This window comes from Micromys minutus (assembly GCF_963924665.1).
Source record: "Micromys minutus genome assembly, chromosome: 3".
Lineage (NCBI taxonomy): Eukaryota > Metazoa > Chordata > Mammalia > Rodentia > Muridae > Micromys > Micromys minutus.
The window spans coordinates 93,350,024-93,363,764 of NC_137972.1; the positions used below are offsets into that span (position 1 = coordinate 93,350,024).

Sequence of the window (13,741 nt, forward strand, 5' to 3'; positions counted from 1 at the left end):
GTTAAAACTATCAACTGATGAAAAAAGGGTAGTATACATATACACACTGACACACGTTTCAGGCAGAAAAAGGAATTAATTCTGTCATGTTATGATGTTAAGTGAAACAAGCCAAGCACAGAAAGACAAATGGGTATGTGGAACATCAAAAGTTGATCTCATTGATGCTGGGAACACAATTAGTGACACCAGATGTTGAGAAAAGTTAAGAGTAAAGGATGAGGAAAGGTGGGCCAGCACATTGTTCCAGTTTTAAAAAGAACTAAGCACTAGTATTCTGTTACAGTAGAATGAATCCAGAAAACACTAACACATTAGTACGTCAAAAAAAGCTTGAAGGAAGGTTTCTCCATGTTTTTAATCAAAAAGAAGTCATAAATATTCAAGGAGATACATGCATATTTGATACTTATCCTGGTTTGAACTTTAAACATATTTTATCCATGTACTAAAACAAAGTATCCATAAATATGTAAATTAAAAAATATAAGATATGGGCTGGAAAGATGACTCAGCAGTTAAGAGCACTGACTGCTCTTCCAGAGGTCCTGAGTTCGATTCCCATCAACCACATGGTGGCTCACAACCATCTGTAATGAGACCTGATCTGGTGTGTGTGAAGACAGCTACAGTGTACTCTCTATATAAATAAACTATAATCAGGTATGGCAGTGCATGTCTTTAATCTGACACTCCAGAGACAGCAGCAAGTGGGTGTCTGTAAGTAGGAGGCCAGCCTGATCTAATTAGTGAGCTCCTTGCCAGTCAGAACTACAAAATGAGACCCTGTATCTAAATATGTAAATAAATAAAATATACGAACAAAACAAAATCCAACCCCAAGTATTTTCCAATTTCATTATATCATGGAATATATTATCCAATTGTGATTACGTGAAACACAATTTTTTTCTTTTAGTTTTTAGTAGTATGTGAAATCTCAAAGTAAAAACTTTCAGACTAAAACAAAAATTCTGTTAATGTACAGTTCTAAACCATCTCAGATATCACCATCATTGCATAACTTCCCCAGAAGCACTTGGGCACCCTCTCCCAGTGTAGCTTAATGGAAATCCTCTAGGTAAGTGGCATAGAACTCTGCTAAGATCCTACCCAAGTTTCTAATGCACTTCAAACTCTGGTCACTACATAGAAGAGAAAAAGCGTGTATGTGTACAAACAGAAATGCACGTTATTCATAGATATACTCAATACCACTGCCAAGCATTCTTTTATCCTAATTAATTTATGGATAAAGAGACAACTAAAAAATTAATCTGAAAAAATTCTTGTTTGAAAAATAAGTTTTACCTGTATTACAATTAAAAAGCTTAAAGTACATCTTCATAAGTCAAATTTATACACAGATTGAACTAACTAATCAGACAACCTGAACAATTGCATATTCACCAAGACGTAAAGAAAAAATAACCACAAACACATTAGTTTTAGTTCCTTAATTTCTTTATAAAATCATTTAAAATTTTATTAATTTATTTAATGTGTGTATGTGTATGATGGTGTATAAAAATCACCTAAGGGAGTTCGTCCTCTCCCCCTATCACATGGGTCTCAGGGACAGAACACTCAGAGACAGGTCATCAGGCTTGGTGACAAGCACTTTTGCCCACTGAATCAGCTTACTACCCCCTTTTAAGATTATTGCAGTATATCCTTAAATGAATATTAATAGAATTTTCTCAAACTAAAATTACTATAGAGCCTCTAAAACTTTTGAGAGAAAAGCTACCTTTAGGTGGCTCCAATCAATACATGAAATGGAATTTTAAAATGTAATAAGAATGCTAATCTTTTAAAGATTATTTTTTCACAAGCCTAGCAAAATCTTCATTATTTTAGTCTTAATTCATCTTAATGTTTATTCATTTTTAAGGCCATTTAGTTGCCCTTTCAAAGACTCAGACTATTCTCCCTGTAGGCTAATCAGCAAGTTCTTATCTCCTCTGTGCCAAGTGACCCTCCAGAACAGCTCCTACTAGTCCTACAGAACCACCACCCTAGAGTGCACATTACTTACCATTGGTTAAGTACATAATGAAACCACAATTCAAGAACATCCTTTTTCATTTTTTTTTTAAATAAAACAAAAAACAAAAAACCTGACACTCTGGCATATGACTATCAATGACTAAAATGCAAGCAGAAATACTCTGGTAACTAATAATTTAGAATAAATGAAGAAGTGCCCAGGGTCTACCTCAAGTGGAGTGAGAATGCAGAATAAACATTTAAAACTACACCACGGGAGTGGACTGAGTGGCCTCTAACAGATGACAACATCATAAAGGCTCACTCTGAAGACAGAATACTTAACACTCATCACTTCATTAACGTTTCAATTTTGCTTGTTTTCCCTCGTGTCAACTCTACAAGACCTGATTATCTGAACGGAACACCGGACAACTCTGGTATATGTAAGTGAAAGGGAACATGAGAAAATTTTTTTAATTTGTCAAAAATTGGTAAATGTATCATCAAAGTATCATTAAAACATTTTACCAGCCATGTTGCAAAGACATCTAGCCGTGAGAAACATCTTCTCAACACACAGCCCTAACTGCTTTCTCAAAAACTGTTGTAACAGTGACTAATGCAAACCTTTTAAACTGCTTTTCTAATAATTCCCCTCATCTGATATTTTGATCAAATACAAATAAAACACTTATTGTACAATTTTTAAAAATACATGTAAACGTAGTCTCCTTAATCAAAGGAGGTGTGACAACCAAGCAACGCATGTAAAAATTAGCCTTAATCCTCCAACCAAAACACGCAAAATGTCTCCTAACAATTCTCCTCCTTAAAACAACCATACACAAAATACCGCGCTGACTTACACGCCGCTGCAAAGCAGCTCATTAATAGAGACTACTTATGTTTGGAGATCAAGGTGCAACACTCTCAAACCACATCATCCAAGCAAACCCGAACATTATTTTGGCAAAAGCAAGAATCCAACCAACCCCGGGGAGCCTCAGCCCTTAGACAATGGTGGTTACCAGACAGCGCAGCACAGTTGGATCCAAATGACACATTTCACTAGGCCTTGGTCACAACACACACGCGCGCGCGCTCGTCTACATACATACAGATACACACACGATCCCAAGGGGCCCGTTCTACGGCAGGGGTGCTCAAACCCACCCGGAGACCGAGGGGAGCACCGTGGCGTAGTAGGGAGAGGAGAGGGGGGACGACACAGCTGAAGGGTAACTGCACTGCACGCGAGGGAGGGGGCTGGAAATGGCCGATAGCTTCCATATTTATTTATTTAAAGGTTTTGATTTAACGGGTTCTACCCGGAGGTTCTGTAACTAAAAGCAAAACTGCGCAGCAAAGATCTTGAGGTTGGGAGAGGGGCCGCCGCTCCCCCTGCCCCATGACCTGGAGGGGGGCACGCAAGTTCCCTAGCCAGCGACGCGGACCACTCTGGCGCTTCTCTCCCCCTCCTTCAGGGCAAGGGGGAGCCCACAGAGAAGGGGAAAACAAGTTCCCCGGCCAGCCTCACCGCCCTACGCTGCCAGCCGTCCCCCCACCTACCACGAGAAAGGGGGAGCCCAGATCAAGCCAGGCGGCAGAAAGGGGGGAAATCCCACCCTCTGCCCGCCCCCGGCCGCGAACAGACTCCCGTGGGGTGGGTGAGCCAGCCGGGAAGCCCCAAGGAGGGGTGGGGACCGAGGGTGCCGGCCCCGAAACCAAACAAAGCGCGGCCTGAGCCGCAGCCCGGGCGAATCGCGCAGCCGCGGCTTTTCCTGCCGGCCAGGCCGAGCCGGGCCGGGCCGGGCCGGGCCCAGGCGAACACTGCGGCACGGTGGGACCCGCCTCCGCTCGGCCTCCGTCTCCCACCCCGGGCGCGCCGCCGCCGCCCCCGCCCGGCCTCCCGCCCGCCCGCCCGCCCGGCCGGCCCGGCCCCGAGCGCGGCCTTACCCCTCTCGCCGGCGTTGTTCCGATCCTGAGGCGGCGGCGGAGGCGGCGGTGGCGGCGGCGGGGGCTGCTGCTGCGGAGGCGGCGGGGGCTGCTGCTGCTGCTGCTGCTGGGGCGGCTGGGGCGGCTGCTGCTGCTGGGGCGGCTGCGGCGGCGGCTGCTGCGGGGGCTGCTGCTGCTGTTGCTGCTGCACCGGGCGCGGCCGCGACACTCGCCTGGGTCTCCGGTTGGCGGCTCGGACGGAGTTCATTTGCCGGGCTGAGGTGGCGGCGTTGGCGGAGGGACACACACACTCACGCGCACACGCACCGCGAGCTCCGGGGCCGGGGAAGGGGGTGGGGAGCGGGAAGAAGCGGGGCGGCCGGGGACGCGGGGACGGGGGCCCGGGCCGGGCGTGAGCCCCCGGGTCCGCGGGGAGGCCGGGGCGCAACCGGAGCTCGAGCGAGGCCGGCCGGCCAGGCCTGGCGCACGGGCAAGGCCGAGGCCGCCGGGCGGGGCGGCCGCGAGGGACGCAGACAGAAAGACGGGCCGGGCAAGAGAAAGAAAGAAAGGGCGTCCGTCCGCCTGGGGAGCCCGAGGCGAAGCGCGGCGGCGGCGGCCGAGCAGACGAGCCGGGCCCGCCGACTCCCGAGCGGCGTCTCCGGCGGCGGGGGGAGTGGGCGGGCGGGCGATCTCGGAGAGGGCGAGCGGGGCGGGAGCGCGCGGGGGGCGCCCGGCTCCTCCGTTCCTCTTCCTCCCCCCACACCCCCTGAAAGAGCGCCCTGAGAGGAATTTTCTCTTTCTTCGGCCTCTTCTCTCTCCTCCGCCCCCCCCCCCCTCTTCGGCGAAGGGGAAATGAGTGTAAAGGGAGGAGATAGGGGCAAAAAGAGGCGTCGTCGTTCCTCCTCCTTAAAGGAACCTTTCCTCCTCAGCCCCAGCGCCGCCGCCGCCGCTGCTGCTGCTCCGTGGCAGGAGGAGCCATTGACACCGCCGGAGCCTCCACTCTAGCCCAGTCGGTCCCTCCCCGCCGTGGGGCTGGCCGAGGGGCGCGGGGGAGGGCCGCGGGGCGGCGGGGGAGGGGCGGGGACAGAGGGGGCGTGGATTCCGGCCGGGCTTGGCCAATGGGAAGCGCCCCTACAGTCTCGGAGCCAATGGAGCCTTCTGTCTTATCGCGAAGCCCCTTCCTCCAACGCCCTGTTTCCTCTCTCGGGTTTCCTCCTTCCCGGGCGGAGGAGGAGGAAAGAGGAACGGGGGAGTGTGGCAGGGCGGGTGATAATGGGGAGGTATCAGGGCATATAATGGAGCTGGGGGTAGGCGAAGGAGCGGCAGTACGCAGCGAAGATTCTAGGAGAGGAGGTGCTCGTAAAAAAAAGGGCGGGGGCTGCTGATGTAATTGGGAGAAGTGATTAATCCTGCATTTTGCCATTTCAGCCTCCCTCCACCCCAACCTTCACCTGGTTTTCTTAAACGGAACATGGAGTGAGGGACTCAATCTTTGGTAACTCGGGATTTCTGTGCTCGGTAGGTTCAAACTCTCAGCTGTAGGGAGCGCTACAGGCACTGTGCCCTTTAGTCCAGCTGAGGGTATTTGCAAACCTTAAGAAATCTGCTTTGACTCAGCTTAGAACTTGAGAGTTTGGAGTCGGTTCCAGCTTTGGTCTCCCAAACTTTCAGAATGTTTTAGATTTTTAACCAGTTAGCTTGCCTTGGTTTTTGGAAAAGTGGTCTACATAATGTTCCGGAAGAAATGAATTAAAATGGGTGGAGGTTGTAACTATTGTTTTTTTAAGGTCCCACAAAGTCAAGAAAGATAAGCCCTCAAGAGGAATTATCTTTTGTAGCTATATCTGGTCCCCTTAGCACAATCTCTCCCCAAGGAAAATGTGTTTCTATTCCCTGGTCGCCGTTATGATGACTTACAATATATTCCGCTCACTATTATGGCCATGACTAGTAGTTCACCTCTGGATTCCCTCATTTTCGAAGCTTTCAGGGATTTCCTACTTGAATCGCACTGATTACTTTCTAGGCTTAAGATAGATAAGACATTATAAAGCTTCAGAAGAGTTAGACCGAGAAGCAGGAAACTGGGAGAAGCACAAGGAGAGGTAAGCCCGTATTGTGCTGTGTGGCCCCAGATTTCGTATGTGACTCCAGGCAAATCACCCTTCTAGATGTCAGACACCTCCTGCCATTTAAATAAAACTTTATCTCATGATGTACAATGGCTGTTTTTCTTTTCGTCTTTGGTCGTGTGATTTTTGAAACGCTTCATTTTGGGTCAGGAAAATAGAGACTGGGATAGTTTTTTTTTTTCAGACTCTTAACCTTTTCAAAACCTGTATGTGAAGACAGCTGTTTGAAAAACATCTTGAGGGGCTAGAGAGATGGCTCATCCCTTAAGAGCACTGGCTTCACACACTCTCACTTCAGTCCTAGCAACCACATGGGAGCTCACAACTATCTCCAACTCCAGTTCCAGGGCATCTGTCACCCTCGTCTGGCCTCTGCAAGCACCAAGCATGCACTTGGTGCACAGACTTGCATGCAGGCAAAACTCACACATAAACTTTAAAAAATTATTAAAAACCACGAAGACCACTTGATTGGTGCATGAGTAGCTCCTGCCTATATTGACTGAAGGCTGAAGCAGAAGGGTGGCGGGTTCTGGGCTGTCCTGGACTGCACAACAAGACCCCATCTCCAGATATGTAAATAAATAATACTGCAGATGTTATGGTTGTTAACTGGGTGAAAATAAGCATTTATGATTGGGTTAAATAAACACTGAGGGAAGAGTTTTAAAGTCTGAAAAATAGCATAATTGTGTCCATAATTCTAATTACATTAGAGGTGTGTAGCTGGGTGGTGGTCTATGCGTTTAGTCCCAGCACACAGCAGGTAGAGGTCAGTGAGTTGAAAGCCAGCCTAATATACAGAGCTAGTTCCAGCCAAGGCTACACAAAGAAAAGCAAAACAAAAACAAACAAACAAAAAAAAAACCAAGTACATATTGAAGTACATATTGCTTCTTTTGGTGTGGCAGAATTAGAGATTTGTTTTTTCAGATGCAGAAAGAAACCGTAGCTTTATTTTTCTCTAATTTGTAATTACATTTTTATTTATTTTGTGTGTATATGTGTATTGTGTGGGCACATGTATGCAATGGCATGGATACATCGTTTTTAGCTCCAGGACAACACACCTCAGTCTTCTACATAAATACCATTTTTCTGATTTTGTTTCACAATTTGCTTATTCCAAAGTATGTTTACATGTAAGCGGTTTATGTAAGTTATAGAGGATGCCTTTTGTATATACTAGATTTCTGAACCAACTATAACATTTATCTGGCCAATAACGGTAACATACCTTACTTCTAACATAGCATTTCTTTTTCTATAACATTTTCCCAATACATAAAAAGAAGTATTTTAAGAAACAAAATGAGCTGGAGAGATGGCTCAGTGGTTAACAGCACTGACTGCTCTTCTGAATCCTGAGTTCATATCCCAGCATCCACATGGTGGTTCACAAACATCTGTAGTGAGATCTGATGCCCTCTTCTGGTGTGTCTGAAGACAGTGACAGAGTACTTATATAGAATAAATAAATAAATATTTTTTAAAAAAATAAAATGAAACACTCCTTCCTTCCATACAGGGTCTACTATGTGGTCTTGAATGACCTGGACCTCACCATATAGACTAGGCTGCTCTTGAACTCACAAAGATCTATCTACTTCTGTCTCCCAAATATTAAAGGAACAGTCTTTTCTAATAAAGACTGAGAATAGGAGTGTTTTCATGTTAGGAGTAAAGGAGTCTAAGCTACAAATGCATCTCTTGCGGTGGTCTCCAGTATGGCCCTTTCTGTGCTTGAGTGCTGACCCCAAAGGTAAAACTAGTCATTTCTAGCCTTTTGAAATACTATGTAATGTTCTTCCATTGTAATTCCTTTTGACGTATTTGTCACCTTCCTCTCCTCCCCCACACTACAGTGTTTTTGTATTGAACTCAAGTCCTCCTGGTGGCAGGCACTTTGTCCTATCACGTCTAGACTTCCTGAAGACAAGGCAGGGGCCTTGCCTTGCCCTCACCAGATCACCATTCTCCAGTCCCTGTGACACCCTGAATATGTTCTGAGGCTGAAAGCGGCACTGAGTGCTTGCCCAGAAAAACAGCCCTCGTCTTAGGCTTCTCCATAAAGTATGTGAATCTATCAGCTTCCTACTCCTAACTTATCTTCCCACCAGACAGTGCTCGGTCTTCCCTGGCCCTTCCTTTCCCTCTTCCTCCTAGGCTACAAAGGATTGCTTTTCTTTTTTAAACATCCCTTGGTTACTAAATTCATTTTTCTTCTTTCTTTGTTTTAAAGATATAATCTATGTTGTAGTTCAGGTTGGCTTTGAACTTCTGCTCTTCCTGCCTACACCCCTACAAAACTGAAGGCACCGTCTCCTCTTTCTTCTTGAGATCCATTTGCACTGCTCTGTTCCTTAGATGAAACATGAAATTAGATGAAAGAGAAATTAGTTTAACAATAAAGAATCTTTTGGGAGATTTTTTTTTTAATATCCTATTTCCATGTCACTAGTTTGGACATATTTTTGCTTAGTTCATGGAATCGAATCTTAGAGTCTTGTTTGTACAACAGTGTTCAAAGACATCATAAGATTGTGGAACTCAGAGTTTTTAGGGTGGGCTTTGGAAACCATCTGAGCGCATATGGGTATTTAGCAGACTGCAAAATGAGACAGGATGACAAAAGCACTGCCATCAACAAAAGCATATCCCAGTGACAGAGCCACTTCCTGGTGTCCAACAGCCTCTCTATTCACAGGTATTACAGACATGGAGTGTTTCTGGGGAAAACCCAAAGCATTCCAGAAGGTTTTCATCCACCACCAGACCCACCTAGATTAGCAAGTGTTCTGACAACTGCCAAAGAAATTGTGAATGAGCTGGGTATGGTGGCTCACACCTGTAATTCCAACACTCCAGAAGCTGAGGCAGGAGAATTGCTGTGAGTTGAAGACCATCATGAGCCATGTACTGATTTCCAGGACTGTCTGAACTACAGCAAGATCCTGTTCTGTGTTTGTATGTGGGGGTGGGCAGGTATGCTGGGCCCACAAAAGCCTGAGGGCGACCTTATCTCTCCCAGCACCTGGAGCTAGGCTGGAGGCCAGCAAGTTCTAGAGCTCTGGCTGCTGTGTCTGCCTCCCACAGCACTAGACATACATGTGGGTCCAAACCCAGCTGTGGATCCTGGGATTCAAACTCTGGCTTTCATTTTGTTCAGCAATCTTTCCTACTGAGCCAAATCCCTTGGGGTATTTTGTTTGTTTGCTTGATTAGTTGGTTGGTTTTTTTTTTTTTTTTTTTTTTTTTTTTGTTTTGTTTTGTTTTGTTTTTCAGAAGAAGTTGTTAGATGATGGGAAATAGAAGAAAAGGTAAAGGAGGTTTTCATTTAGGGTAGCAGCCTTCCAGAAGCACTTTATTAACACTTAGGATAATTTCAGAGGACTGAATTCCCTCAGGGTTTGCTCTGTCTTCAAGAACATTTGTGTTTGTTTTTCTCAACTAATTACTAGTGCTTAACAGGTTAGTGTACTTAAAATTATTTACTTATGAAACCTCTCACAATGGGGTGTAGCAAATAAACTCTTTAATCATTTTAATGTCTGGCAGGTGATATTTATTGTAATTTTTAAAATGATCATTTCTGCTATTTTAGAGATTCAGCTTCCTTTCCCTGTCAGCCACCAGTAGTCCCAAGCCACCAGCCCTCAGCCAGTTACATAAGCCGCCCCAAAGCCTCACTACTCGTGTCACTTAAGAAATTAGTTTGATCTGAATATAGTTCACCTACAGGAATAACCAGCTCTGTTTAAAATACCAGAGTTAGACTATGAATGGCTTATCTCACTAAGCTACACAAAGTCATTCTTTAGTACAAGCTCCGATAATACTTTATCAGGTAGAGAAAATTAACTCAAAACCAAGGATTTAAATGTACGTCTACACGGGAAGGCCTGGTAACCACAACCCAGCGATTCTAACACGAGAGGTCATTTTTAAAGAATTGCAGAGGAACTTTAATAGAATAATACAGATAGCACAGTAGAAGAAATTAATTATGCTCGAGATTTAGGGTGCATCGTGGTTGATAGCTACACAGCTTCATGGTGTGCTGTTAAAGGGAGAACCCGGTTTCTGAGCGTTGAGAACACTAGGCCAGAGTCCTTGCGTCTGTTGTTCCATGGAGACCCAGGCAACGCCAGAAGCAGGGGTGGCTTGGAGGGAGAAGGCCACAAGGAAGTACAGTCACTGGCTGGATGACCTTGGGCAAATTCCTTGGCCTTTCTGGACTGGTCTGCAAAATGGGTGTGGGGAGTTGTAAGTCTGTTGGCGGACTAAATAGGCTAGTGTGTATAAAATGCTTAAACCAGTGCCCACTGCAAAGGCTTGGCCTATGCTGGCCTCCGTACTATGCCTTACTCCATCGTTAGCCATTCTTGTCATTGCTGCTGGTGAGTCTATGTCACATTATCTGGTGAATGTTAGGACTACCTATCCATCGGGAGGGAGGGGAGGAGGTGTACTCTTTTAAAGAAATGTGCCTAGCAAACAAATGTGAACATTTCCTTAAGATGTTAGAAAAACACTTAAAGAGGCACGGCAACTCTAGGCATGAGCCCAGCATGACTTGAGCTGGTGGGAGAAGGCTCCCTCAGGTTTTCTCCACTCAAGCACAGCCTGAGCTTTGAATCCCTTAGATGAAGGATGAGCTGCTGAGGACGGAAGGAAGCACTAGGTGAAGACAGAAAGAGCTATGGAGGAGGGGACAGCAGTTGAGGGATTTTTAGTGTTAAGGAAGAGTTGGGCCTACCTAAGTAACAGGTCAAACTTTAAATACTCCAGCAAAGAGTGTTTACTCCCAACCTTCAATCCTGAAGCACTCAGGAGGCAGAGATCTCTGTGATTCAGAAGCCAGACAAGCCAAAGTTACATTGCAAAACTCTGTTTCAAAAAAGAAAAGAAAAAAAGAAAAGGAAGGGAGGGAGAGGGGAGGAAGGGAAGGAGGGAAAACCACTGTTAAGCTCCATTGAGAACAGTTGTGATAGAAAGAAAAGGACAGGAGGAAAAAAGGGACAGAAATGAATGTACATGGTAGTGAGGTTACCAAAGAGCAGGAAGTTCTGACAGCTACAAGGAGCAAGCTGTTAGATGGGGGCTTGTCAGAGGCCATGTTAGCCCCCTGCTGTGTGCCTGAGATGGTGGCTTTGTTGAAACAATAACCGGCTTCAGAGTCAGCAGCCTGTGCAGCCACACTGTGGGTAGGGGGACCTTGGAAGCAAAGTTAGTACCGAGTTCTAGAAAAGCAGACAGTAGAAGCTGTGCCATACGGTCTGAAAGTCCTTTCTGGAAATGGACAGCCCACAGGAGGATCAGCCGTGAGACGGCTAGAATGAATTGTGGAGTTGACTGCTGTAGATGTGGAGTTCTGGGGTCACGCCATTGGGCATTCAAAGGGCCTTAGGTATCTTTGTCACAGCCCTGAGAAGTAGCCAATACAGGATAGTATCGGAAGTGGAGTGGTTATCAAACGAAACCTGGCTGTTGCTCTTAGGCCCTTTCTGCTGTTCTGAGGAACAGACCTCGGAGCTATTGTCTGAGGAGAAGAATGTTGCAGTAAATATTAAAAAGATGGCTTAACCTTTTATCGGCCCCGAGGTCTCACTCCGCAGATGCTGCTCTAGTGTGGAGCCGAACACACCGACTCTGTCACACGGTCGGTCCCCAAGCCACACAGTCCACATGATTCCCTTGCCAAGCCGTTCACTCCACCCACCCTGTTGCTTCTGTCCCGGGTGGATACGACTGCCCCCGGTGTGTTTTTTTACCCCACTGCCCAGGACAAACATGACTCCAAAGACCCGTAGCTTTTCAGGCAGGTTTATATATATTTAATTCTCAATCCACAAACCTTCTACACAATAAGGTCACATCCAGTAGACAAAGATACAAACTGCCCTTCTATATGAGACAAAAAGACCTATAGAAATCCTTAAAAATATTTCTATCTACTATTGCCAATTAAGATCACCTGGATCTAAATCCTCCTCTAGTTCCATCTTGATTTCCTCCCCACCCCACCCCACCCCCGCCCCATCTCTTCTCTGCCTCCAGCCTCCACTTCTGCTCCTCCACCTTCCCCCCCACCCATCTCTCTTTTGTCCAGTCTCGTGTTGCCTTAACATAAATTTACAGAAGAATGAGGATATTGTTTTTTAAAGTGTTATGATTTGAATGTGAAATGCTTTAAGCACTTGGTGTCCCCGCTGTAGAGTTTGGACCTTTAAGGGGGTCTGCAAGAAAGATGTGGGCCTTTAAAATTTACAGCCTAGACCTACTGCCTGTCTGCTAGGTTCTTTCTGAGTGCAGACTCAGTGTGCCCAACTGTCTCATGCCTTACCCACCATGAGGGACAAGCCAAAACAAACCCTTACTCACTGGGTATTCAAACCACACATAAGGCCAGGCCTGGTGCCCAGCAGTAGACAGCCGACTCAGAAGGAACTCATTAATATTTTTGGAGAATTTTCATCATAATGTTTTGCCCGGGCACTATTTACTTTAATGGTCTTTGGCTTACACATTACTGCTTCCGTTTTGTGTTTATATGAGTTTTCTTTGTGTTTCTGTATCTGTGTGTTCTTATGCTTTTTCTTTGGTTCTTTCTCCCTCTGTTTTGCTTTATTCTGTTTTGTTTGTTTTCTAAAGAGAGAGAAGGCATGTAGTCAGAAGAGTGGGGAGGCAGGGAGGATCTGGGAGAAAAGAGAATGTGGAAGCTGAGGTTAGAATATAATACATAAATAACTCTTCCTTACATTGCTTTTTTTAAGGAGGTGGAGGGCTGGAGAGGTGGCTCAGTGGATAAGAGCACTGACTGCTCTTCCTGAGGTTCTGAGTTCAGTTCTCAGCACCTACATGGTGGCTCACAACCATCTGTAATGGGATCCTATGACCTTTTCTGCTGTGTCTGAAGAGAGCTATAGTGTGCTATATACACAATATGAATAAATAAATCTTTTTTTTTTAAAGGAGGTGGGGGTTGGGACAAGGTAACTCTACCTGGTTTGGAACTCACTGTGTAGACCAGACTGGCCTTGAATTCTCAGATACCTGCCTGATTCATAAATAGCTGCTTCCCAGGTGCTTAGATTAAAGGTATGCACCATCACACCTGGCTTGATTTTCTTCTTCCAAAATATTTTTGTTGTATTTTTATTTATATGTTTATATACAGTGTGGGTGCTTGTGGAGGCAAGAAGAAGGTGCTGGGTCCCGAGGACCTGATGCTACAGGTAGTTTTGAGCTGCTCAGCGTGAGCACTGGGAACTAAACTCTACTGGCACCTCCTTGAATCCCAGCACTCAGGAGGCAGAGGCAGGCAGATCACAGTGAGTTCAAGGCCAGCCTGGTCTACAGAGTGAAGTCTAGGACTTTTTAGGGCTATATAGAGAGGCCCTTTCTCAAAATGAAAATTAAAACAACAACAACAAAAAAGCAAAAATGGAATGGACTAATTTATTTGGCAGAGAAAAATTCAAGGTGGGGAGCATTTGGGCTGACATTACTGTTCCTGCTCTGATCCAGGTCGACATAGAAAGAGCAGAAAGATGAGATCATCGTGCAGTTTGGCAAGGAAGGGGAAAACGACAATCCATGAGGTAGCACTGTGGGCAGGCGTTTGCTGTCAAGCCTGGCACCCTGAATTTAATCCCCAGAACCTACATGGTAAACTGGAG

General features: G+C 45.8%; 1 protein-coding gene across 3 annotated transcripts in view; it reads right to left on the bottom strand.

The window, feature by feature from the left end:
* The window catches only part of FBXO11 (F-box protein 11), a 69,537-nt gene extending 64,810 nt beyond the window's left edge, over positions 1 to 4,727 (bottom strand). For all 3 annotated transcript variants that reach the window (XM_080914477.1, XM_080914479.1, XM_080914478.1), the window contains exon 1: positions 3,949 to 4,727. In XM_080914477.1, the coding sequence (XP_080770603.1) occupies positions 3,949 to 4,195 (247 nt within the window). In that variant the 5' untranslated portion in view covers positions 4,196 to 4,727. The remainder of the gene's footprint in view (positions 1 to 3,948) is intronic.
* Between the last annotated feature and the right edge of the window lie 9,014 nt (positions 4,728 to 13,741).